Below are 27,345 nucleotides of genomic sequence, written 5' to 3'. Positions count from 1 at the left end.
GCGTGCTCYGCCTGCCAGCAAATCCCAGCGGCTGCCTTGCTGGTGAGGGTGGGACACAGCAAAATCTAGAGCCCTTCCTCCCTGAGCGCCCAGCCTTTGCTGGGGAAATAAAAGCTGGAGCAATCGGACGCTTTGCAAGACTGGGGACTGCAGCGCGGAGTTCAACTGCCTGGCCAGGCCTGTGGCCCAGGCACAGTGTCCTGGCTGACGGTGCACCATGGGCGGGATCACCCAGGCCACCACTATAAATAGGACTTGCTGAGAGCTTCCCCAGCAAACCGAAAGCTTAAACACTAAGCGTGGAAGAGACAGTGCCAGTGTCAGCCAGGACAGGGGTGGGGCAAAGAAACTCTAAAGAGGAGGTGTGGTGTTCATATATTCATATATACTGATGAGGACAGTAGCATGTGCTCTATGCTAATACAGCATCTGTAGGGCTCAGAAGCAAGTAGGATATGAACCACAGTGCCCAGGCAGACTGATAAGGGCTTCCTGACAGTTATCTGCTCCTTTAACAGGTATAGCATGATGTCTGGAGCTCAGGTAGGGCTCTCAGGATCCTTCCCAGAGCCCCAGATTCGACCAGGCCCAGACTCCGACTCTGACTCCGACTCTGAGGACCCAGCCGTGGGCAGTGCGGAAACTGGTGCTGGCTTGCAGAACTGTTCCCAGGTCATTCATAGCGGCCACTTCATGGTGTCATCTCCGCACAGCGACTCGCTACCTCGGCGCCGTCACCACCGCACTGAGCCCGAACCCTCTGATCCCCGAAGCATCGACCCGACTCTGACCCGGCTCTTCGAGTGCATGAGCCTGGAGTACAGGTGAGTCTGAGAGCCCTTGTATCCAGCACACATTTCACATAGATCCCTATAGCTCTTTAAAAGCATGAGTCCAGCATGCTGGGAAAGCTGGGCTGTCTGGGCTAATTCAGTCTCTAGGAACCTGTTGCTAACTGCAACCTGATATCATCTTCCTGTCCTTTGGGTTGGGATGTGAATTCTACTCAAGAAAGTCCATCCTGGGAGGTTTCATGAAGAAAGAGATTTTGCTGGGGAGTCCACTAGGGCGCAAGTTGAGAAGTTCCTCCTCTCTTAATATATAGCTTAACCAACCCTTTGGCTTCCCAGAAGATCTACCATTATTGCACTCAGTTGTAGCACCCTCATGGCCAGGCCCTACATGCTCTGTCAAGTAGTAGTGACCTATGTCCAGTCAACATAAAAAGTTACTCTCAGTCTTTGGCAATCCAGCCCAGGAGTCCTGCTTTCCCATTCTCAGCTCTGCCCACACTTACCAAGGTTGTTCCAGGATGCATAGCAGCATTTAATGGCTGGAGGACTTCAAGAGGTTTTGTCCAGGGCCTCATAAAATCTTGCCCCCTTCCTCCTGTACACAGTCACCTTCTCACACTGTGTTCCCCCCATCCACACAAATCATCCATAGACATCTCCTGAAAGCCCAAGGAGCTGAGTACCTGCTCATTCCACACACAGCTCCTCAATGACAGTAGGAGAATCCACATCATGTCTCTTAGAGCCTTGATTCATATTCTTGGACATAGCACCCCATTTTTATCAAGGCCCCAAGGCCCTGAGCTTTCTCAGGCTTAGCATCAGGGCAACTTACTGTACTGGTCTCAGTGCAAAACTATTTGCACAGCGTTCCTTAAACATTCAAGTAAAGTTGTGGACCGATGATGTCTACTRATACCCCAGGAAAAGGAAATTTGAGCAAAACAGCCTTGGAATGTTGTCCAACTCTTGGTCCCTTGCAGATTTTCATTCGATTGTTAGCCTCAACAAGGTATGCCTTGAAGTCCCTGGGAGAGAGCTCCAAGCAATGGAATATGTGAACACTCTCAGAGCAGTGCCAGTGCCGCTGGCTGCTGGGACAACACTCTACAGGGTACTAGTTGCCACATAGCTGTGTATTTTTGGCCCATAGCCATGCATCTGCATAATAGACTGAATGATTTGCTCACAGTCAGTCAGGCACAACTTTTCTCTATGGCATTGGTGAGGAGCCTGGTGCTAAGCAGGAATATGGTAAGCTTCAGTGACCCAGCTGAGGACTGTGAATCCTTCAGGAGACTGACACTGTCAGGCACATCATCACTAAGTGCTACACATAGGTCACAATAAGGCACTGATAGTTTCRCTCTCTTAGTCCCACTTTTCTTGCCCTACTCTGAGTCTTGCTGCATAGGCTAGAGGGGCAGACACTGTTCTGTCCAACAGTGTTCTAGCTGTTGACTCCTGAGAGCTTCCATTGGGCCTGGATACATTAGTAAGAGGAAACCCCAGCACCTGAGGTGCAAGTGCTTTGGGAGTRGTCTGGAAGGGTGGCATGCTGCCAGACTGCCCCTTACACTGCAGATAGGGCTCCATCCCACCAGATCTCTCTATCAGACTGCTTCTGGGCTTCACATCCCTCCTGCACTGAGGACAATAGTGTGCATACCAGCCTCAAGCCCAGCACCATAATAAACTGCAACCACAGCTGAACAGTAGTCATCAGTGAAGGGGATCTCCACCAGCAGCAAAGCACAGTGCCACAGCTGATGGCCATCTTGGAGGACAGAGCACTAGAGATGTCTCCTGGCTATCTCGGTGCAAGGCAAGGTCTTGCTCAGCACCTTTGGAAGAAGTTCATGGTCTGCCATAGTGCCAGGGTCACTGCAGGACATGGGACCCACCCAGGGAAATTTTAACATTAGATATTCCCCAAACTTCATACGCAGTTCATATGCATTCTGGAGATGCTCCCATTCTCGCATACTGCCCTTCTCCAGCTCTCATCAAAACACTTTGCAGTTTGCCAGCACCTTAAAAACAGGATTACAAGAAGCATTGATGAAGGTATGATGCAGCCCTGGATATGCTTCTCCACAGCTGGGATCAGACCCTGGCTGCAGATGGTTGTAGTACTAACTACTGTGCTATCTAGCTGCTGCTCAAGCATTTGTTTTCTCCCTTTAGAAGCCAATGGCATCTTTGCTAATACATTTTTGGTGGACTGGCAAGCAGCAACTGGAGCGAGGTTTCACAAGGTAAAAATAGCTTAAAAAATATTTAGCTGACCTGCACCTTTGGTCTTAGCTGATTAGACATTTCTCTGCATGGTTTGGCATTCCGCACCCTCCCTCCAAGCCCAGGTTCCAGGGTGTTGGTGTGGCACACTACCTCAGCTGGAGTGATCAGCCACTATCATCCAATCTTTAGGGGTGCACCCACCACAGAAGCAGCAGGCATAGTTACATTGTAAAGTAACAACTTAACGAAGTAGACACTGTAGAAATGCACAGGTAGGGAGGCATGTCCGGAGTCTCTAGATCAACCCCTGCACAAGACAGGGCTAACTCCAAAGCCAGATCAAGTTGCTCAGGGCCGTGTCCTGTCGAAGTCTGAAGGAGATGAAGGATGGAGACCCTGTTGCCTCTGGGCCCTGTCCCAAGGCTGCACCACTCTCACAGGGAAAAGTGTCCTCCACAGCTCTAATGAGAATTTCCTGTGTTCTAGCTTGTCTCCATTAACTCTTGWTCGTTCTCAGCGCATCTTTGTACTGTACCTCTTTTGGTAGTAAGTAGATCCTCTCTTTACTTTCTCTTCTTCAGGCTGAAAAAATCCAGCTTTCTCAGCCTCTTTGTGTATGTCATATTCACCAGTCCCCCACCAGTCTTACTAGACTTCACTGGAATTACTGTAGTTTGTGGACATCTCTCTTGTATTATGGTGGGACAAATATGGGCATAATATCTAGACATTACCTTACCAGTGCTGAATAGAAGGAAACAATCACTTCTCCTGACCTGCTGGCCGAACTCTGGCTGTTGCTGCGTACCCCTTTCTTGTTGTCCAAAGCCTGGCTCACACCATTTCAAAGGCAAATGTGTCACCACTTTAATGACTATAGCTGGACAGTCTTTCAGCTCCCTCCTCCAGTATTCCTCTGCCACACTTCACAGCCCTTTACGCCAGTCCTGTCTCAGTCATATTACCCACTCTTCCCTTCTGTGGGTCAAACCATTTGTCATCTTCTTGCTGAGAAATAAACATTCCCTCTCTATATCAAGGCTTATTTCTAACGATGATTTTTCTTCAGATCCCTCAAAGAGTGACAGCTCCCCCTGCCAAGGTCTGCCTCCTTGTGTGGGATATAGGAAAGAAGCATTTCCCAAACCCTTTGTACCCATTTTCTAGGATATTGCTGTCCTTCCAGGAGCTGTTCTGCCAGAGCTAATCGTACCCTTCCACTCCATACTCTCTTGCAATCTTCTATACTTCTTGAATTCCTTCCTTAGGGAAGGGATCATTTCTCACAGCTCCTTTAAGTGGACTTCCCTCCAGCACACTGCGCATCCCCAGGTTCCCCCCAGAACCTTAGCATATGGACCTGAGTTTTTTTTCCAGAGCTATTTACTCTGGGCCTTGGCACAGACTTGATATCTCAGCAAGCTCCTTTTCCCCCCTCTCTCAGAGTGTCACTCCCCAGGTCCCACCTCATGGGGCTACTCTCCTGGGTTCACACACATTGCCATCAGGTCCTTGTAATACTGTCACAGGGAATCATTAGATGGCTAACTAATCCTGGGGAGCTGCACTCTCAAAAGGAGAAAAATTAGACACAGATGGGAATTGCAAAGACACATGTCATCCTATCTTGCACATGTCTTTAGAAAAACCTTTCTGCAGTTTTTTCAAGAGTATGTTCTGGAATAACTTCCCTGTAAGTACCAAGAGTGGAGATTTAGCATTTAGGGACATCAGACTGGGAAGCGACTTGGAGTGTTAACTTGGTCATCCTCACATGATTTACAACAAGATGGGCTTTAATTATACACTTGCATGCCAATCCACTATTAACTCATCCTTCTGGCAGGCTGATAGCTTCTGAGGTTATCCTACACAAAGTGAAATTGCTGCCGTATTCTTTAATTGCTTCTTTAATTCACAATGCCTTAAACATCTATGCACAGCAGCAGAAAGCACTCAGCATCAGCACAGGCAGAAACGCCAGTGACAAACACATTGAGCTGTCCTCTCCCCTTTTGCTTCTCATGACCAGATTGCACTTGCCTGGGCAGTCCAGGGAAATCATGCAGCCTCAAGTCACTAGCGTGACACAGTGCACATCCATGGAGCTTGCATTTCTATAAACTAGTTCAGACTGGCTGGAATTAACTTGCACAGATTTGACCATATCCTGTGTTTGCTGGCTCTCGCTCCTCCGTTTGATGAGACTTTGGTCTTACCCAGACCAAAGACTGTCTCATATGCCCTAGCTGTAAGGAAGTAGGGCTCTAGACGTAGGGGAGAGGGCGGAGTGTCAATGACAGCTCCAGCTCGGGTGGTCCACAGATCTCAGTGGGCCTGGGAACCTGACTGCATAACATGTGCCTTTGCAGAGGGGAGAGGGGAAAGGCTTGTGCAAGGGCTAAGCCAGGTGAGGCCAGCCCATGCACACTGCGGTGCGGAGCTGCGTGAGTTTTCTCTGTCATGCCCTGAGGATATTGAAGCTGTTCCTATTCGAAGACTGCGAAGAGAAGCTGGGCTTGTGTGCAAGTCTCTTCTCTTACTGAAGCGGAGTGGGGACATACTTCTAGAGATCACCAAAATACGTGGTGGTTAGGCTTTGAGGAGGTACTGCTAGCTTGACGCACAGCTATTCAGCTTCCCAGACAATTATTTGCCAGAAGATTTAGATGACTTCCCTGCTCATCTGGGGCATTCCATGCTTTCTGTGCACTGGGGTAAATGGCTGCTGAAGAGGGAAGAGTTACGGACATATGCTCTCCTACGCAGAAGAGATACACAGAGCGCATCCATAGCTAATCCCAAGTACAGTCCCTTAATGCCTTTCTCACAACGTACACCCAAATTACCCGATACTCCCGACCGGGTAATACCCGATACTTACCGACCTCCACTGTAGTGCCTGCCAGAGCAGAGCTTGTACCTCCCAGAAAAGAACACAGTAAACAGTAGAGCTGGCGGAACTTTTTTTTCATCAATACAACACAGTAAAGAAAAGAGTTCATTCAAATAGTATGGACACTTTTCATGACCAAGCCTGATTTGAACACCAAATGCTTTTTGGCATTTCCCCAGAAAACTATGGTTACATTTTTAACTTTCTATTCCAGATTTTGGACTTAAAATGTAAAAATCCAAGAAAAAAAAAACATGATTTTTCTGCAAAAATTTGTGAGAAATTCAGCATGAGATTTTAGACATTCCAGGGAAAGCTGTCATTTTGCAGTGCATTTGGAGCCAGCTCTTTCCCTGCAGTCTAGGGAACGAGGAGGACTCTGACAGCTCCGTGGGGGGACCCTGCTCCTGGCTGCAGTATTTGCACACTTGGGAAGGTTAAGGCTGTTCATCACAGCCTCGTAGCAGCAGGAGGATTTTCCGCCTAGCTTTGCCCATCTTGCTTCAGCCTGTTTCCCCTTGTGCAGCCCTGTATCTCACAAGTCATTCCTCCTCTGTCACCCTTAGCATTTACAGAGGACGAAATACTCATTTTGCAGTGAAAGTAGGTGCCACAACATCTGGACAGACAAAATGAATCACTGAGAAAATAGGTGCTACCAGCTGAAACTGACTCAGTCCTGAACTGCTTTGGACTGTTCGGTGGTGGGCTGAACCCCATTTCCACCTCGCCCCGGCTCACTGAAGTCACTTTGCAGGCCGTGGGATCTCTTTTCCTGCTTCCGTGGGTCCCCATGCCAGCTCCCCTCCCTCCTTCTCATCGTGGCCCGTGCCCATGCAGGCCACGTGGGTGCTGGGGCCTGAGGATCGCCCTGCGATCACCTGATCAGAGAGGTGGCCCCAGTCTACCCCAGTGCCTAGGGTGGCCTGTCCTGGGGGGCTGGTCCCCTGCTATGGGGACACCCCACCAGCACCTCTCCTGCTGCCCTACTGCCCCCATGTTGGGTGCCCCCCCCCGCCCCACTGGGGACTCTGTGAGTGACCCACACCTGCTGCTGCAGCGATCGGCTCTGCCCCTTCCCCTCTGTGCCTCCGAGCGGGGCGCTGCCATGTCCGGCCTGGCCRGAGGCCCGGTGTGGCTGGAGGCCCAGCGCTGCCACGACGGGCCACTGCAGTCAGCCAGGGGGGCTGCCGCGTCCCTGCTGGGCAGCGGCAGCTGCATCCCCTCCGGTCCTCCATCCTAGCGACGGAGTTGACGCCTGTGCCTGTGCTGCGGCCCACGGGGCATCTGTAACGGCCCTTGCGGTGGCGTTGGCATCCATCTCCCCAGGGAACTGCTTCAGGAAAGGGTGGGGCCATTTTAAAGGCAAATTAGGGAGCAAAGATCAGCCTGATAAGCTCAAAAAAYGACCGGGTTTATTAACGGGAGAAAAAAAAAAAAGCTGTTATCACCCAGGCCCTATGGCATCTCCCCCCCGCCCCAGCTCCTCGTGCCTCCGGGTGGCTCCACAGCCACGGCCTAGCCCAAGGTGCCTGACCTGGACCTGGGGCTCGGGCTGCGCCTCTAAGCTCCCTGGCAGCGCACAGGGGAGCCATTAGCACAGAGCGTGGCTGCATAGCCTTGACCAGCAGGATTTGGCCACATGCCTAAGAAACCCGGCCCTTCCATTGGCTCAGCTGCTTGGCACCACCACACTGTTTGCCTTGTGCCACTGGGGAAAGTTCAAACTCCCTGGTGATAGTGGAGTTGCCGGTGTGTAGCCAAGTCCTTAACTCTCTGTAGGCTGGAGCCGCAGATGTCGAGATCTTCCCCAAGCCCTTGTGGGCCACCTGCAGCARTGGGATCCCGTGCACCCTGGGGATGCAGGGCCCTGTGCCACCTGTGTGGAGAAGGCCTCTATGGACCCTGGCCCTCCAGCTGCACCTGCCCCTTTCTCAGACAGGATTTGGGCTTGTCACAATTTGTGCAGGACATCTCACTCCATGGTTTGAGGAGCCCACAGCAGACCCTGTGACCGCCACTGTTGTTGGCATTCTCACTGTGTTGAGGGTGCAGAGGGCCTGGGCTGAGTGAGCAGCCAGCAAATTTGGTTCTCCTGGGGGAGACTGGCCCCTTCCACTCCAGCGGGTAAGACCACTCCCGCGTGCTCCTCCACCAGGCTCTGAAGTTGGAGGGCATCTCAGTGGTCCCTGCTCCTTTGCACAGCCCCAGCAGGACCAGATGGCAGTGTTCTCTTTGCCTGTCTGCCCCTGGCTCCCTGCCCAGCACGCTTTCCTCCAGCAGCTGAGATCTTTCTGCAGATACTGCTGCCTCTTGGCAATATCTTGCTGCAGTGTCAAGGACGGCACACTGCCTTGCTAGCCGCTCCCTCCCTGCACCATGGAGCAGGGCAAGAGTGTCTTCAGGGCTTCAGCTGTAGCCGTGGGGAGAGAGGAGTACCTGATCAGCTCCAGAGGGAAGCGTTGGCTCTGCTTGACTGGCCCCAGTCTGCTGCATGGCAGTCCTTGCAGAGCTCATTAGCACCTAGTGACCAAGGGAGAGAGCCCTGCTTGTGGGAGGACATGTGATACAGGACTCCGTTATGCTGCATGAGGGAAAATAGCGTTCAAGACAGGCCAGGCCCTGAGTCTTTGTTAGAGGGTGCATGAAGGAGGTTTTAAATGTTTGGACAAGCAAGCATGCTGCCGCTTAGTGCTGGGCCCAACTCTGTTCCCACAGTATTTCCGCAAGAACATGCTGGGATGACATCCTTCCATCACATTGCCAGCAGGGTCTGTTGGGAGCAGCTGAGCAGATATTGGCAGTGGAGAAATATGGCACCCCTGTGCTCAGTTCAGCCTCTATCTTTTTCCCTCCCTGCATGTAGAGGGAACCCATGGGACCTCTAGCAGCACCTGTGACTCAAAGGGAAAAATTTCTGGCACAATAGGGGTAGGAAGAAGTGCAGTTGTGGCCTTACCCATGCTTTGTGCTCTGTGTGCTTGTGCTGGCAGTCTGGACCTAGATTATGCCAGATTTCTCCATGGAGAGATGCTGTTCAGCCCCCAGCCTGCTCTCTAAGGGTCCCTTCATTGCACCAGTGAGTAAAGCCAAGATCAGCTCCTCCATAAGACAAGCTCTGGAGGGTGGGAGAGCAGTGTCAGCCAGCTGGGCTTATGGGGAGAGGTAGAAAGGACCCCAAACCAATAACAGGAAGGAGAGTACCAACAGGACAGGGCCAAGGAGGCTGCTTGCAGTGTCAAGTGCCACATGATAAGGCAGAAGGATCACAGCTTCCTCTACAGAGCTCCTTGAGCAGAAAGACCCTTGCGAGCCCTCTGTGCAGTACTGCTGCATGCATGTGAGGATGACGTGTCTATCGGGTAGAAGGAAATTAGTATTGTGGGTGGATTAGTGAAATGAGCCTGCCAGCATTGCCGACTCCATTAAGGACATCACTACCACCACAACAAGCTGTAAAACAAACATTGCTGCCTCAGGGAGCCTGGAAACGAAAGAGGGAGCAGGGCCTGGGCTGGAGCAGCTGGGGATGAGGAATGTGAGCCTGCTCTTTGCTGAAGGAGCAAGTTTTGCAGTGGGGTGAGCAGATTGGGAGGGCAAAAAGGGGCATCCAGTGCAGTGCTTAGCTGGAGGCAGAAAGGGTCTGGATCACTGCTCCTGTTTTGGGCAGAGGTAAGYATTTGTTAATGGCCTCCGGCTTGTCATCCTGCCTTTCCTAAGACCCACCCAAACCCCTTTCCCTGCTCATCCTGATGCCTGCACCTGGCTACTCTGCTGAAGGCAACCTCTCCAAGTCTTTCACAGAATCAGTAAGTTTGTAAGGGACCTCTGCAGATCATCCAGTCCAACCTCTCAAAGATTTCCTGGTGCTGGGTCACTGGGGCTTGAACCCAGGACCTTCAGCATGTAAAGCAGATGTAATAACCTCTACACTATCCCTCTCTTAATCTTTCCTGGAGTTAAAAGGAATGTCTGCCCAAATGTCATGATGTGGCAAGAGCTACAGCAGTATACGTTGCTGGCATCTTGGATGGCTTTGCAACTTCCCTTCCCACCCTAGCTGGTGCCAGGATGTAGCTGGCACTCATTGAAGGCTGCAGGGTCTCTTGTCACAACCATATATTTCGAGTTTCAATGAATCAATGCTTCCATATGCTGTACTTTAATCCCAGGGGCTTAGGAGGCCTCTTGTGGGTTTATGAAGCTCCCCATTTACATCTGTGCTACTCTTAGAGAGTGAACAGGAGCTCAAGAGTACTCTCAGATTCAACTGCCATGAATGCACCAGGCAGGCAGTGTGTGACTGAGGTGTGCAGAAGAGCTGTCTGGCTGCTTTGGACTTACCACCTGGCTGGAGGCTGTGGGTCTGCCTCAAGGCACAGTAGGTTCATCCTCATGAGGCCCCTGACCAGCAGGGCTCTGGGATTATCCCCCTCAGCCTCTCCTTTGCTTGGTGTTTTAGTGGGAAGCTGGTGTCTCCAAAGTGGAAGAATTTCAAGGGACTGCGGCTGCTTTGCCGGGATAAAATACGTCTCAACAATGCTATCTGGAGAGCATGGTACATCCAGTGTGAGTATGAGATCCTAGACCCTGGGTCCTTCCTCTTACTGAATGTTGGGTGATACTGTGTGGGAAAGAAGCAGGTACTGGGGCAGTGGAGCCTCAGGCAGGACCAGGAAAGGTGCTGGGCTGTATGCCCAGACATCCTTCCCTGTGCGGACAGGGAGATGTGAGTAAAGTCTGACTGTGTTTTCCCTTGGGCAGATGTGGAACGGAGGAAGAACCTCATGTGTGGCTTTGTCACGCCCCTGGAGGGGTCAGAAGCTGATGAGCACCGAAAACCAGAGGTAACATAAGGGCCCTTGCAGCCCTACAGGTTAGGGAAAGGTCTGAGTGCATGGGTGGGAAATGGGGCCACCACAGGAAGGAGAGCCACCCAGCTCACAACACTTGCTGTATTTGCCAGGGAAGTGTTTCTGAAGTGGCCCAAGGAAATCAGCCTTGGCTGTGAGTTCGTGGGAGTAACTGGCCAGGAGCAGGTTGGAGGGCTAGCTGTAGGGCTCTCATGCTGGGAGGGCATGGGCCTGGGGGTGCCTCTTAACTGTGACCCCTTTGTCATCCTGCCACCATCAGGCTGTCGTACTTGAAGGCAAATATTGGAAGCGCCGCATCGAGGTGGTGATGAGGGAGTACCACAAGTGGAGGATTTACTACAAGAAGCGGGTAAGTGGCACTGCCCCTGCTGCTGTCTCCTCCATGGTAGTGGCAGTGGTGTGATGGGCTGGTAAGGGCATCCAAGACAGCAGTCATAACTGCAAGAAGCAGGCTGACCTGGAACTGGCCATAGCAGGTTCTCGGCTGATGTAGGAGGCTCCTTTCAGGGCCTGTGCCGTGCCGACACACCTGTTGGTGGAGGAGAGCTCTGCAGAGACCCCAGTGTCAGCAATGTGCAGAGCTGTGGTGTGCAGTCTTGCAGTGCAGTCCAGGATGACCCTGCCTTGCCTGTGGCATCATCTGGGGCTAGGGTTTGCCAGGCTGTGATTAGCAGCTCATGTATTGGGCTGGGGCTTACCGGGCTGGGACTGGCAGCGTACCCATGGTGCACGTAGTTCGCCCATGGCTATCCTGCTGGGCTGGGATTTGTTGGGCTGTAGCTGGCACCCATGGCTCACTCTACCAACATCTGCTGCCAGGCAGGCCTAGGCTGGCCCATGGTGACCCCAGACGAGTGCCCGCTTTCCAGGCCTGCCATCTAGTGGTCACACGAACATCTCCATGGCTCTTGGCCACACGACATGTGGGGTGGAGCATGATGCCAGCCTCCTCCCTGACTGCCTGCTCAGGCCTGATAAAGCCCAGGGTGCTATGAGCCAGGACAGGGTGCTGGCAGTTTCCACACTGTGTGCACCATTACACTGGGCTCCCTCCAGCATAACAGCAGCTTGGTCATTGGCATCATGGGAGAGGCCTAAGCTCTGTAAAATAAAGGCAAATGCAAACTCATGGTGATCTCAGCCAGACCCTAGAGCGGGCAGTGAGTGCGATCCTCCACACTCAGAGTAAGTGACCAAGGGGCACGAGGGCAGGGTCGAGGCTCTTCCTTGCAGAGCTCCCCAGGAACCCCTGTCCTGAGCCCTGCYATCCCCTGCTCTGCCTCTAGCACCACCCTGCTCCTGGGGGTGCCAGCCCCAGTTAAGGATAACATACTGTGTTCTCCTTCCAGCTCCGAAAGTCTAGCCGGGAGGGAGAGCTCTCCAGCCCAAAACAGGTGAGTCCCCTCGGGAAGCGCTCCATGGAGGCAGGGAGTGGGACACAATATCGATCCCTGCACTGGGCAGTTTGGAAGAAGGGGGGGCAAAAGACCCAGGGCATAAAACCCCCCAATGGGTATGGTGGCCTGCTGAACAGAAGCACTTTGAATGCCAGGTTCTCTGTTCCAAGAGAGCAACACACAAGCCTTGAAGTTCTGGGTTGATAAATACAGCAAAGAGTGCAGGAGCCACCCAGGGAGAGAGGCCAGGGAACAAGGTGTGGGCCCTGCTCACAAGAGATGCCTACTGGGATCCTTTGCTAACTGTCTTGTGCAGGATGAGGATGTCTGGAGGCCAACAGAGAAATGGTGCAACCAGCTCTTCTGCAATGTGGTGCCCATGCTGCTTGGGGATGAGGAAGAGGACTCGGGGGGTAGGCAGCACTTTGACTTGGACAGCTTCCTCTCAGACATCTCTGACACCCTCTTCACCATGACACAGACGCCTAGTGCCCACCAGGCACTCCCAGAGGATGGTAGGTGCCCCAGACCATGCTCTTTCCTGAGGTGGAGGACAAGGTTCAGACAGACAACTCCAGTGCAGACATTGCTTCCTATTGGCTTAGCCCCTGAGGAGCTACTGTCTGTGTCCTTTGGATATGAGCTTCTGTTTGCTGTCCCTTGCCAGCCTGATCCAGGAGGGTTCCTCTGCATCAGGCCTCCCTGTGGTCCCAGGGAAGTCTTTTGCCAGGATCAGCTGCTCCCTGTGGTTCTCAGCCCTGGATGAAGCCCCTGATGTGCTGAGAGGCAGGATGCTGGGGACTGGATGGCCCTGGAGGCTGAGACTCCCCAGAGTGGGCACCCCCTCCCCTGCCCTTGTGCTGTGGTAGGGCAGGGTGCTCGGATRTGGTGTGATGCTAGGATGCCTGGGAAGGTGGTGGCAATGAGGCAGGCATGATGGGAGAGCTGGGATGAGTGCTGAGAGGAGGGGGCCATATGAGCACAGTGGTCAGGCCCTAAGGCTGCAGTTCTGCCTTCTTGCAGCTTATACTGGGAATGCTGATATGATCCAACCGGACTTGGCACCCCTGCAGCCCAGCCTGGATGATATCATGGAGATCTCAGGTAGGAACCAGCCTGGATGTGATGCAGGGTCCCAGCTGCAGACAGCCCACTGTGCTCTGACCCCCACAGCAGGCAGAAGTGGGGAGGCAGAGGGATGCCAAGGCAGCAGCAGAGTCCTAGCAGCAGTTGCTGGGGCAGCCAGAAAGCACTGAACACCCACCAGCATTGAAAAAAGCCAAATATATGGGCCATGGTTCTGTGTCAGGCTGTAGGGCAGGGACTGTGCTATGTACCCAGCTGTGCCCAGGGCAGAGCCATGGAAGGTCAGGAAGGACCTGGCCAGAAGCTGTGGAAGGGAATTTCTCCAAACAGAGGRTCTTTCCAGGAGTGTGAAACCACCTAGTTTTGGCTACAGACACAGGAAGGACGACTATCCTCACAAGAAAGAGGAAACCTCTAGAGAGACCACATTCTGTTCTGCTGTGTCCCTTGTCCTCATCACACACACCTGTACCATACTGGCTGATTCCAACCAGCAGGTAACCCCAAGGGGCTGGCTTGGAGCTGAGACCCCAGTGCTGGCCAGTATTGGGGCCATCCCTTGGGGGCAAGGCACTGACTCTATCAACCTGGCCACAAGAGAGGAATCTGGCACTGGTTCCAAGTCAGGCTGAGAGGGACCCAGGGAAGCAGGCAGTGGCAGCATCCTCCAATGGGGCTGCCATCAGTACTACTGTGCAGGGTCTGCCTGCAACACAGGGCAGACAGGCTACTCATAGCCTACAGTATTATCGGGGCTGGTGCAGGGAGAGCTCAGCATGGAGGGAGTGTGCAAAAGGAGCAGGGAACTAGGAGCAACAGGACTATCAGAGGGAAGGAGAGCAGATACCAGCACCACACTATGTGGCCATGCTGGTGTCTGGCGGCCCAGGGATATCCTGGTGGTAGCAGGGGGCACAAATTGCAATGTCCTTCCAGTCCTAGTGTCCCCTCATTGAAAGTCAGCCCTCATGTGTCCACCATAGCCACACAGTGCCTATGAACTCCATTGAGTCAGCCAGGATGCATCGCAGTCCTGGCTGTGCTGTGCAGTGCCCTTGTGGACCAGGGCCAGGCACCACTGGCATACRCTGCATCAAGGATGAACTCTTCTGCCTTTGGCTGTGCAGGAGCTGGTGGCCTGGGGACACTTTGCAGGGTGGGAACAGATCTGGTCTGTCAGGCTGAGTTCTCCTGKGTAGCCATCAGCCTCGGGTGGCACTAGTGTCTCTGGAGCCCTTGTTTAAGYTCTGTGCATCTCTGAGCACCCTGTGAGCTGAGCCTGGCCATGGCCTGCTGGAGCTCCAAGGCCAGGCTCCACTTCCCACTTCCCTCTGCTGAAGGAAACAAGTGTGCTTGCACCATATGGCTGCAGGGTGATGCAAGACCAGATGCTGATAGAGAGCAGGGGGCAGGCAAAAAGCCTGATGTGTCAGGCCAGGTGAAAGGATGCCCTCAGCCAGCACTACATGCTAGCCTCTGAATGGATACAGTGGGAAGGCCATCACCAGCCTATCCCAACTCTTTCCCTCCAGAGACCAGAGTGGGACAAGCCTTGCTGGGGAACAGGCTCTGTTCCCACTGCTTGCCCTTTGCTCCCTGTCTCCAGGTGCCCCTCATGGACATCAGTAACTGAGAGGTGGGACAGCTTCAAATGAGACAAAATGTTATTTCACAAATGTCCTTTCCTCCAGAAGGCCCCTCATGGCACTGGGAAGCTGCTGAAGTCCTCTTCCTCTTCCAAGTAGTGGCAGTGGTGGTGGTGTCAGGACTGAGCCCACAGCACCTCTCCATGTGGGCCTAATTGCAGTCCATGCTGCCCTGGGGTCCCAGCATGGCACAGGCTGCCTCATGGTCATCAGAAGGAGGTGGCAAAGGGCACTGTGGTGCCCATCTGGACAGATATGTTTCCATGAGCAGCTAAATCCTTTTTTTTTTTCCTGGAGAAAAGGACTACATTTTGCTCTGGCATGTTGCCTGGAATCAGGATGGGTCTCACTGCAAGTTCCTAAATTGCAGGAAACCCTCCCTTCCATTTTCTGCCATAGGCTCTGAATCTGGGGTCCACTGGTCTAAGGAGGGTCCTGAGACCAGGTGGGTCAGAGACAGCACATCATCTGTGGCTTGCTGTATGCCTGGCTGGAGAGAGGTTCAAGTGCCACGGGGCAGCACAGCACCACACTAGGCATACTTCAAGGCAATGCACATGGGTAAAATTTTGTCCAGCACCTGTCATTTCCTGGTACTTTGCACAGAGCTGCTCATCTTCACCTTTGAGAGTATATAGACCAGATAGCATCTGTGTGTACAAGTAATGTGAGCGTCAGCAGGGTGACAGGACRTGAGTGTGCCCTGGGAAGTGCACGGGGGTGCACTTGGGGCAGAGGTAATGGAGCAGAGGTGTGTGTGTATACACCTTGCTTCAGGCAGTGCCAGCCGTGTGTTGTTAGGTGTATCTGCACAATGTGAAGGGCAGTGCAATCAGGGTGCATGGGGCTGTGGCTTTGAGTGCAGGCCTGTGGAATGAGTAGGGAGAGGACAACAGAGGCCCCTTTCCAGGGAGGGGACTCTGCTTATGAAGGCTAGGCACTGGGTGCCAGACCTATGGGTGTTAGACCCATGGGCTCCAGCTGGCCCCAACTTTGGGGGTTGAAGCTGCTTTTTCTAGCAGCATGCGCGATGGCCTCTTGTGACTCAGGAGTGAGGATCCCACCCAGCTGCCTGGGTGCGGAGCATCATGGTGTAAGCCTGTGGGGTCAGCACCTCAACAGTATTAAAAGGCCTGTGAGCTGAGTCCGCACATCTCATGGGCAAGGCAAACAGAGTAGAACCAGGGCCCCAGGCCTCCTACAGGGTCACTTAGTCTGTCACTGTGTGTGGTGGCTGTCACAGCACTTGGTGCCTGTCAGTCAGCGAGTGCAAACCAATCCCCAAATGAGGAACCACCTTGCGTCCTCAGCAAGTGCCAGAGAGCAGCGTGGGCCAGATGGAGAAGTCCTGATGGCAGAGGCCAGGGAACAGCCCAGCCTGGTGTCCGAGTGCTACTGGCACCGTGCTCCAGGTAGGACATGCTCCGGGCATTGGGGCTCTCGGGTCCAGGCAGGCCAGCCATGGGTCAGCATGGCACCCTTAGCGCTGCAGGGCTCTCCCAGAGCCCCTGGGCAACACCAGAGGGTCCTAGGTTTGGGAATGGGCTCTGTACTCCAGTTCCCTCTGGAAAGTGGCCTCAGGTTTGCACTAGATGTTGCAGACCTTGTGTGCCAACAGCACAGGCTCTTCTCACCTGGAGTGCTGGCCCACTCCGGCCATACTGTGCGGCTTGGGAGTGGGTTGGGGTGATGTGACAGTAGAGAGGAATGTGGGCAAGAGCTCTAGCATGGGAAAAGGGCAGGAGAAGGGGAGGAGAGGGTGCCCAGGCGCTCTCAGGCACTGCTCTTGGCAGCACCCACTATCCATCCTTGCAGCATTAGTCAGAAGCACAAGAGGAATCGAATCTGCAGAGCTGAGCACCAGAAACGCCTATAAATACATGCAGAGCTTCAGTGCTGGTGGCAGGATCTCAGCTGGCTGGTCCTAAGCCTGGAGACAGCCTGATGTGGGCACAATAAAAGGCAGGGACATCTGAGGTGAATTGGGCACTCTACCCTGGGGAGGGCTGAGATCCTGCCTGCCAGTGCTGCACCCCATGCTGAGGGGCAGAGGATAGCTCTGTCCTGCTCCTGGCCATTCCCTGTATCTGGTCCAGGTGACACCGGGAGCAGGCAGAGCTCAGCTCCAAGGAGGAGGATGTACTGTGGCCAGTGGGAAGGGCAGTGGGGCTGACGAGGCTCCTAGCAGCTTGGAGAACATTTCCAGTACAGCAGCACTAGGCTGGTGAAGGCAACAGCCAATCTTCTGTCTTACCACAGCCCCTAACCTAGGGCTGAGAAGAAGCAGGGTGTCAGTGCAGCTTCTCACGAGGGCTCACTGATGCCTGTAAGCTGCTGTGGTATGGATCCAAACACCTTGCCCCAGATAGGGCACGCGTGCTGCGACTCCTGCCTGGACAGCAGACGGAGAAGTCTCAGGGCTGAATGGGGCAGCTCAGCAGCGACACTACCCCATGTTGTACTGGTGTTATGCTAGGCCAGCRGTGTACTGTGTTGCATGGCAGCACCAGGCTCCCCAGGCTCATTGCTGCTCTCAGCTCCATTGCTTCTCCTGCTATTGGCACATTTGTCGCTCTGGCATAGGTTCAGAAGGRTCTTAGGCCAAGAAGTTTTGCATCTCCCATTCAGGACGCTCTTGGGCATTGGAGCCTGTGTGCCAGAGCTTCATGGGAGAGCAGAGTCCTTGCAGCCCTGCTAGTGCCCAGAACATGGCTGAGGAAGCAAAGCCAGCCTGGGCATTGCACTTGCTGCGGGTGGGCACACAGAACCGCAAGCTGCCTGGAGGCAGAGATGTTCATGCAGTCTATATGGACTGGCATACTGGCATACAGAGGGACAGCCCCAGTGCTCTCTGCCCAAGTGCTCCTGTCCCAGGGTGGCCGCTCAGACGGAGACCCCCCCCTGCCAAGAGCTATCAGGCATGTTGCCATGCCTTGTGCACAGCCTGCAAACCCAGCTAGTGCTCCCATTCCATCATGCGGGGAAATACCCTCCAGGCACACCTGGCAGCCCCATCCCATCTCCACAGTCATCCCCACRTGTCCTCAACAGAGGATCCATCTCAAGGGACCCCAAGGCAGTGGGTGACACAGCGCCTTGGAGAGAGGCCCTTGCTATGGCGACCTGTCCCCACTGCTAGCATGGACAGCAGCAGCTCCAGTGCTGTGCCGAAGTGTGTTGGGGGGGGGCGTCTGACGTGCTTGGGGAAGCTTGTTTCATCAGGGAGGTGGCTGGCCAAAGTGTCAGGCCAGCACTTTTTGCTGTGGCGTCTGAGCCTGCGGAAAGAGTAGGGTTGTGGAAAGGGGACAGGAAGGGAGAGGGAGTCGTGGCAGGGTCACGGGGCTCGGCTTCGGGAAGGCTATGGGATGTGGTTAGCCACAGGCTGCACGCAAGACAGAGCAGGGTAGGGGAGGCAGTGCTGGCAGGGTAAGTGAATGCTCCAGCCTAGCACTGGCCCCAGCGGGACTGTCCCCCCTGGCTCAGGGCCAGCGTGACCTGGTCCTCTCAGTTACCCCAGACACAGCCTCAAGGCTGCCCCCACAGCTGCAGCCTGGGTGGAYTGATCCCCGTGAAAGGTCAGTGGCTGGTTCAAGAGGGAGCCAGAAGGCCACGAACACCACTGGGAGCAGCCTCATCCAGTAGAGCASGCAGCCCTCCGCTGGGTGGGAGCGCATTGGGGATGGGGTCCCCACCCGCCCGGGTGGTGTCCCTGGGCGCAGGGGCGGGTTTCCTGTCCCTCTGCATGTGGCAAGGCTGGCCCCAAGCATGTGGACTGGCTCTTCCCTCTTGGCATGTGAAACTCCAGCATTTCACAACACCACCACCAAATCTGTCCACAGATACAGAAACTGCCACAGCCCCACAAGGTGAGCACAGGACTAGCAAAGCTCTGCCAGTGCTGGACACTGGGTATGACTCCCCTCTGGCCTGCCCCAGGGTTTGTCACCCACATCTCCATGAATGGCTCAAGGTGCAGGGTGAAGGACATCAGCAGGCTTGAAGCAGCCTTGGCACCCACAGCCCTTCCCACTGGCTGTCTGCAGTGGATACAGGAGCTGCGTGGATGAGCAAGCAATGCCTGGTGGCACATTCCCTCTGTCAGCACAGCACTGGGACCACTGTGTAACCCTGAGTACCCTGAGGACCACAGGCATGCTGGCCCCAGCAGAGGGGCTCTGGTCCCAGCTGCAGTACTGGCTCTGGGGCTCTCACCAAAGCAGGACACTTACATGGTTTCCAGCCATGCTGACTTGTATGCCCAGACTGTGGTTTCCGAGTTTTTCTACCATGTATCAATGTATCTCCACTTTGCTCTGCAGATATTTTCACTAGCCACCGGCCACTGCCTTCACAGATGCAACTGGGCTACCAGGAGCCACCCTGCTTCATGCCCATGGCTGAGCCCCTGTATGGCAGTGGGGGTGCCCTGCCTACCAACCCTGCCAGTGCCCTGATCGGGCCAAGGGGGCTGCCCGCCAGCCCCGATGCCCCACTCCCACCCAGCAGCCTCCTCCAGGTGAGCAGAGCTCCAGCCCACAGCCCACGGCTGCCCCAGTACCTAAGCCACCTCTCATAACCCCTGTCTCTCTCACAGGCCAGTAGCACATCCGAGCTTGGCCTCCATGGTGCCTTCCTCAGCTCCGAATTTCCCCTGCCTCCACCAGCCTCTGACTCGCCTGGCAGGGCACCTGGCAGCCTCAGCCCTGAACTCAAACACAAGCCCTTGCTCCAGTATGCATTTCCCAGCAAGTGCCTCGGCATGGAGCCATTCAGCTCCCCCTACKCCACCCCAAGCCCATCCTCCAGCACGCCACTGTTGGGCCAGGATCCCCATTACCCCCCTGCCTCTGTCCCATGCTCCAAGTTCCCTTACCCCAGCTCTCCGGGCTCCTCGCTCATCTCCCACTCAGCCTCTCCACTCTCCACGCCATGCTTTGCTCAGCATGCCCCTGGCATTGGCTACACCATGGACCTGATGCCTCCAGGATACCCAGCCCTGGCCAGCCCCCCGCACCTGCCCCACATGGTGCTGAGCAGCCCCAGGTTTGCAGTGTCCAAAGGGCTGTCCTTGACTGGGGGCAGCCGGCCAAAGGCRAAGTCCAGCAGCACCAAGGTGAAGAGACCCCAAGGGTCCCCCATGCCACCACACTTGGTTGTGCCCAATCCCTGCCTGACTCAGCTGCTGACTACAGGTAACCCTGCCATGAAGGGAGATGGGGTGTGCAGGTGGTGGGGAGAGGGGGAGAGGTGCAGCATGACAYGGCTGGGCTATGGGACAAAGGGAGAGGGCCAGACCCCAGCTTCCTCCTTTGGAAGARGACATGAGGGATGTTGGCCAGGGCTCATGGCTGGTCCTGTGAATGAGTGTCCCTCAGTGAGGCAGGGAATGGACAGTCAGTGCCAAACAGCAACAGGAACCCAGAAACAGCAACAGACCTAGATAAATATCTCCGCACTGTTCCCCTGGGTACAGCACGGCAGCTCCTCTGTGAAGGGAGAGAGGGCCCAGCCAGACGTGGARCTTGGCCAGAGACATTGCTGCAAAGTCCTGCGTGTCATTGGCCTGGTGTCCACAGCCCAGACAGGCTGAGAGGCTGATAGTATCCCCTCTTTGACCCAGGGCTAGCATATGCAATGTGACAGGCTCCACAGAGGCTTGTCATATGCAGACCCATGCTTGGTCACCGTCTGCTGAGGAAAGGCCCAGAATCCTCACCTGCACCAAAGGTCCYGTGTGAGGACATACCCGTTGCAGAGGAGAAAGGCATAGTTTCAATCTCCCTAAGGCTTGGGCATCCACAAGGCAAGCAGCGAAGGGGCGGTAACAACACTGATACTTGGAGCTGGTTGTCCCTGTGGGGTATGAAAAGGTGACCCAAGTACCAGTACCACCATGCAGCAATCTGCTTCTGCTCCCTGCCCTTTTGCAGCAAAACAGGAGCCAGCCCTGGATGCCCCGCATACACACAGCGCTGGGCTCGTGCCCTCATCACCTGCCTCCCCGGTAAGCACTCACCTGCCCTCTCAGGTTGGAAATTGCCCTCTCAGGTTGAGAAGTGCCCTCCTGGTTGCTGAGGCAGGGGTACAGCCACCTTATAATGGGGGGGAATGGGACTCTCTTGGGTCGCCTTTGCAGAATGGGGCTGGACAGGCATGTGGCAAAGGAGGGGGCATGTGGCCAGAGTGCCAGGAAAGGCTTGGCAGAGGCTGAGCAAGGCTGGAAGGGAGTCACTTAAGTGTCTTCTCAGGTAAAAGAAACTGGGCAGAACTGGRGAACATCCCACTTTCAGGGATCTTCTCCTTGGAGATGCCCTCCTGGGGGTTATGGAGCCTTGCAGCAGCAGGCATGGGGGGCTGCTCATGCCACTCAGGGGCTGAGTGGGACCATATATCAAATCCTCACACAAATGAGGCTTCACGTCCTCCTTCCCAGTTCTGTTGCGGGTGTCCAGCTGTCAGTCCCCAGGCATGGACCAACCAAAGGGGCTCTCTGCTTTGGGGAAAGGTCCAGTTCCTTGTGCGCACGTGGCACTGGACCTCCCCCTCTCCCCCACCTCCAACCTCTTGCTTCTTCTGCCTTCTCTCAGCAGCACAGTGGTGTCTCCGACGTCCCTTCTGCCTTCCTGWCCAGAACGGCCCAGCTGAGCCCAGGACTGGCTCCCGGCTCCAGCTCTTCCCAGGCTGTGCTGAGCCCACTGGTGGGCACCCAGCCAGGCCCGCTGCTGGTCCCCAAAGCGGAGCGGCTTTCCCCGACATTGGCCTGCGGTGAGTCTGGGGYCACTCTCAGACCAAGGGCATGGCCCACCTGGCTCTGCAGTAATGCATACCAGGAGGCCCATGGCAGAGCAGCACTCCAAGGATCCTCAGGAGGCAGGCAGCCCTGCACTCCTGACCTGGGACCCTGTGGTAGCCCCCACACAGCCAGCATCAAGGGCCATGGATGCTTGCTTGGTTCACTGCTAGGGCCAGGAGCCCCACAAGCCCCTTCATGTAGGGCTGGYCATGGGTCTGGGACTGTCCTAGGTGGCTGCATGCGCAGCACACTGTGAAACTCCATCTGCTGCAGGAAGAGTTTGGACCAAATGCAAATTGTCTGTGGGAATGTTTCCTTTCAGCTTCAATTCTAGTCACTTACAATTACCAAACTGAGTATGGATGATTTCTTTTACAATTACCAAACTGAGGGTGTAGGCACAGCCCCTTCACCTGGTTCATTCTTCACAGGCAAAACAGAAGCAGGAAAAGACAAAAAAGGAGTAAAATGTCAGGCTGTGGTTTTAAAAATCCTGAGCTTGGTTTTTGAGTGGGAAACACCCTCCTTTCACTCACAGGAACCAGCATGTAGGCTGGAAATCAGGCTCTTGTCTCATTTTCAATTTCACTTTGTCATTGCAGACTACAGCCTTTCAGCCCCCAGGACACTCCCCTGGTAATTTCTGCCCTCAGAAACACTGGAAATTCAAAATGTCATGCCCCAAATGTTCTCATTTTCTGAGCAATTTGTAAAAATGAGTGTGATTTCCTGGGTGGAATGGGATGAGAAAAGGCATTAAGTAGTTGGATGGTAGACAAGAGCCTCCATCAGCTGAGGAGGGTTGGCTACCCCTAAGCCAGGATTAGCGGTGCAGAGTGCTCCCCTCTGCTGATCACAGGGACCCAGGCACTAGCCACCATCAAAAGGGAATGCTGCTGCTAACGGTCTCCCCAGATCATCTTGTTTCATTTTCTAGGCAGTGACTGGCCCAAGCCCAGCCAGACCTCCTCAGGACCCACTGGAGGGCTGAGCCCTGGCACCTCACTGCATCACCAAGCTCCCCGCCGGGGCAGGCCTGAGTCCAACAAGGTAAGGCAGGAACCTGCACTGCCCTCTGTGTGGAGGGGACCTGCAATTTGTGCAATTCCCTTCTCTACTGACCCCCAAATTCACCCCCATCTATTGCCACTCCCTTGCTGTGAACGCTGGGCCAGCCCATCACCGATGTCGTGGGAGGCACCAAAACCATCCACATTGTCCCCTGCCAGGAGGTGCCTGACTCTGTCGTTGCCTACAGATGGAAAGCCGTCGCATCACACATATCTCCGCTGAGCAGAAAAGACGTTTCAACATCAAGCTGGGCTTCGACACACTGCACAGCCTGGTGAGCACGCTGAGTGCCCAGCCCAGCATCAAGGTGAGTGTACAAGGCTGTGTGGGCTGGCTGGCTAACCCTGGGCACACAAGGACAAGCCTTGTTACCAGCAGACCATGTGTCCCAGTCTGCACCAGCATGCAGGGCTCCAACTGCCATTCTTGCACCCCTCCTGCCCTACACTGCCACCCTGTGGGGCAGCCAGCAGGGCTGGGAGGAGGCAGCAGGTCCCCGCCAGCAGTAGTGCAGGGGGCCATTGGCCCACGCTGGGCTTGTGGAGTCTTGCGGCAGTGATTTGAGATTGTCTTCGAAGCAATGCCAAGACTTGGCAGCTGACCAGAGGCACACTGTGCTACCAGACCCCCCTGGCTCCTTCCACCTCCACCCTTGGCTGGAGCCTGCACAAGCCCTTTGCCCATATCTCTGCACAGGATGCCCCATGTCCTGCCTACTGCTGGGGTTCCCTTTGCCATCTCACCCCCTACTACTCCACAGGTCAGCAAGGCCACCACCTTGCAGAAGACAGCAGAATACATCTGCAAGCTGCAGCAGGAGCGGGCAGCCCTACAGGAGGAGGCACAACGGCTGCGGGAGCAGATCGAGGATCTCAATGGCTCGATCAAGTAGGGAGGCATGGTTGGGAGGAGGTGGGGAGGAGCTATTGCTTGGGTGGAGATGGACGGGCAGCATGAGGAACCATGCCAGGGAGGCCATAGCAGGTCTCTTGAACATCTCCCACAGAAGCAGTACCTTCATTTGACTCTGTCCCCTCAACCCTTGTTTTGGGGTCACAGTCAAGAGGCAGCAAGGTGCAGGACTGGATTATGGATGTGTGCCTCACAGCTRTCTGGGGAACCAGATGCTCTGGCTCAACTGCCTGTTCAAAATGCTCAGAGATGCTAAGCGCTGCTGAGAGCTGCATGTCCAACCAGAGCCTCTCTGCACTGAGGCAGCTCCCCTCAGCTCACAGCCTTCTGAACGCACCAGACCCTCTTGTGGCACCCCTCTTGCATTCCCACAGCCTGTGCCAGGAGCAGCTGCCCGCCACTGGGGTGCCCATTACACGTCAGCGCTTTGACCAGATGCGCAACATGTTTGACGAGTACGTCCGCTCCTCCACACTGCAGAACTGGAAGTTCTGGATTGTATCCTTTGTGGCCAACATTTGCTCCTTGCTCTTCCCCCTCCACTGAGCTCTGGGGTCCCCTGGTCTGCCCACTCTTCCCCAGTTGTGTGAGACACCTCCAGCTCCAGGGGCTCTGAGAACCATTTCTCAGTCAATGGCACATGCTAGGAACACACTGAGAAGCCATGGGCAAGAAGAAGTTCCTGTTACAGGGGAACAGAGAATAGGAGTAAATGGTCAGTCCTCAGAGAGAAATCACCAGTAGGGCTGAGCTGACCGTTGCCATGCAGGGGAGAGCTCCTGGTGACATATGACCTGGCTCTGAGATGCCAGCAGCCATCAAAACAGATTAGGAAAAGAAGAGAAACAAACCTGCGGATGTGATTATACAGCCTCCTTAGCCAGTGTAGCATTCCTGAGTTTCCATGGCCCATGGCAGTTCTGGGCTCTGCATGGTGAAAAAGATGGAGGAGACCAAGAGACAGGGATGGACAAAGGGCTAGACCAGCATCCACACGAGCAGCAATTAGACACATGGGGCCTTGAGCCTGTGAAGAGATGACTGTGAGGTCTACAAAACCACAAGTGGCAGAGACATAGACAGAACCCACTGCAGAGAACAGGGTCAAAGCAAGTTCCTCACATAAAATTTGGGGGAGCTATGTTGCTCCTTCCACAGGACACTGAGGATATGAAAGCTGATATGGGCTCCAGGAGAAGTGGACAAGTTCACAGCAGAGGCATCTGTTGTGGATTACTAAATACACAGAAGTCACCCATGGCACAGCAATCCCCAGAGGTGAGACCTGGAGGCTGCGAGTACCCAAAGAAAGATACCTGTTTGTACCCTGCTCTGCTCCTAGGCWCTTGTGGATGATTCTGGCTAGCTGCCTCTTTGATCTGATCCAGAAAAGCTGTCCTGTGTTTAATTACCTATTCCTGACAACTTCAGCTACAATGCAGTTACATACCTTTCCCTCTACTCGCCCTTGGCTGTATGGTGCAGGCCTCCAGGCTAGTCCCAGGGTCCCCTCGGGTGCCCCTTGGACATATGGCCACATGCCTGAGCCCCTTATGCTGCAGCATCTTACCCAAATGGCAGGGGGGGAGGGAATTAAGGATCCCAGTGTGGGCACTTTCCTGCTTCCCAGTTGGGTCCTACAGGTGTTCATGTTTCTTTTGCCCCACAGCAGTACAGCCTGGTGCCTAATGTGGTGCTGTGTCAAGAAAGAGCACTGGAACAGGTTGCCCAGAGAGGTTATGGTGTCTCCTTCTCTGGAGATATTCAAAACCCACCTGGATGCAACTCTAACAYGCTCTACGTGACCCTGCTTGAGCAAAGAGGTTGGACTAGATGATGTCCAGAGGTCCCTTCCATCTTTACCCATTCTGTAATTCTGTGATTCTGTGAAGGCAGCTATCAGCCTCTGGTCTGCAGCAGGGAGCCAAGAAAGTTGGTCCTGATGTCTGTAGGATGGTGCTGACTGCACCAGGAGCCAGCAGGAAAAGGGGTGAGAAGATGGTGACCTTGATGAGGCTGATCCTTAACTCCTCTGCTCCTACCAGTTTAGCATCATCATCAGGCCCCTCTTCGAGTCTTTCAATGGCATGGTCTCCACAGCCAGCATGGAGAGCCTCACTCAAACATCTCTTGCCTGGCTGGACCAGCACTGCTCCCTCCCGGCTCTTCGGCCCAGTAGGTAGCCTTATTCCTCTCTTTGGCCATGCCGAAGAGGCCAGGTTGGCCCAGTGGCACAGATTGCCTGCTTCTGGAAAATCAGAATGGCACAAGGATAGGAATGTCCTGGGGAAAAGTGGGGTTTGTGCTGGACACTGCCTCAGCCAATCGGGAGAGAAGCACCTGCAGGACATGTGGGGCAACACTTTTCCATGCCCTGGCTGGGCAGAGTTAAGCCCTCTCCAAAGCCCCTCAGGGTGGGTTTCTGTTCACCCTCTGTCGGATGCATGCAGCAGGGAGCAGTCACGCAGTCCCAGGGGCGATGGCAGGGCTGAGAGCAGGGAAGAGAAGAGCCATCTCCCTTGGGGAAAGGTAAAGCCAGGCCCTTTCCAGCACTTTGCAGCAYGGGGCATGCTGACGGGGCCCTGAACCCTGAAGGTAGTCTGCCAGTTGTGGTGGGTGAAAGAAGCTAATGAGTCCCATGTTTCTCTCCCCAGCTGTTCTGAGCTCTCTCCGCCAGCTTAGCATTTCCACCTCCATCCTGAGTGACCCGACTTGTGTCCCTGAGCAGGCGACACAGGCAGTGACGGGAACAGGCCACAGCACCAGCTCCTCCTAGCTGCCCATGGTGAGGTATCTTCCCAGTGGGAAGGGCCTTGGCAAGGCCCTGGGTYCTGCAAGATGAGCACTCACACCACCACTGAGCAGAGGAGGCCCAGGAAGACAAGAATGCCTCCATGGCATGGGGCTGCGCTGGAGGCACCAGACAGTGACTGGTGGGAGCTGGGTGGGGGAGGATGTGGGCTACCCTCTCCTGCAGACGCAGGCTTCAAGAGTCCTGTCCTGGAGCTGGTACCCAGCAAGCCACAGAGGTGGGGCTGCTGTCTGCGCTGCATGTGTTTCTGAGGGCTACCCTCGGGGGGTTCGCTCGGACAGCAGCGCGGGCAGCACCCAAGYGGCCGGACTCTGTGTGGAGCCACAAAGCTTCCTCAGCGACGCTGTGACCTGCCTCGCTCCACCTGGGAGGTGCTGGTGGTGGGCCAGGCTGTGCTGCTGTCCCTGTGTGATAAAGGACTTGCTCTGCTTGCACGTTGGCCTGGTTCTTCCCGGGACGGCCCAGCGTGGCAGGCTGCGGCTGGGCAAGCCTGCGGCACCGCACCTGTGGCAGGCAGGCTGCAGCCAGGGCGAGCGCAGAGCACCCAGCCGAAGCCCCGGGGTGTGCGTCGGGGAGGGGGGGCAGAATAGGGCTGGGCAGGGCCAGTCCTCGGGCCGGAACCAGGTGGGGCAGCGCCTGGGCAGGGCAGGGGTTGSGACAGAGCTGGGCAAAGCGCGGACACGGGCACGGGCGAGCCAGTCGCTGGCCAAGCGCAGAGCTGCGGAAGGCCCAGAAAGGCCGGGCCGGCCCGGTCGCGGGCAGGCTGCGGCCAGGGGCGGGGCGCGGCGCGCAGGCGGCAGGCGCCATGACAGCCTCCGCCGCC

At 55.1% G+C, this 27,345-nt stretch overlaps 1 protein-coding gene across 1 annotated transcript; it reads left to right on the top strand.

The window, feature by feature from the left end:
* The first annotated feature begins 525 nt into the window (after nt 1-525).
* MLXIPL (MLX interacting protein like) lies at nt 526-26,777 on the top strand. Its single transcript, XM_085308396.1, has 17 exons — nt 526-824; nt 10,394-10,500; nt 10,696-10,778; nt 11,065-11,154; nt 12,155-12,199; nt 12,519-12,717; nt 13,226-13,306; nt 19,254-19,450; nt 19,529-20,126; nt 20,865-20,938; nt 21,522-21,699; nt 22,665-22,777; nt 22,986-23,105; nt 23,559-23,686; nt 24,085-24,208; nt 25,756-25,885; nt 26,365-26,777. The coding sequence occupies exons 1-17, from the start codon at nt 526-528 to the stop codon at nt 26,484-26,486; spliced, it is 2,688 nt and encodes an 895-aa protein (XP_085164522.1). The 3' UTR covers nt 26,487-26,777.
* Nucleotides 26,778-27,345: the final 568 nt, after the last annotated feature.

Source organism: Rhea americana, unplaced genomic scaffold, assembly GCF_003343005.1.
Source record: "Rhea americana isolate MKP2758 unplaced genomic scaffold, rheAme1 scaffold_274, whole genome shotgun sequence".
NCBI lineage: Eukaryota > Metazoa > Chordata > Aves > Rheiformes > Rheidae > Rhea > Rhea americana.
The sequence above is the reverse complement of the archived record's forward strand: the minus strand, read 5'-3'. Positions and strand labels throughout refer to the sequence as shown.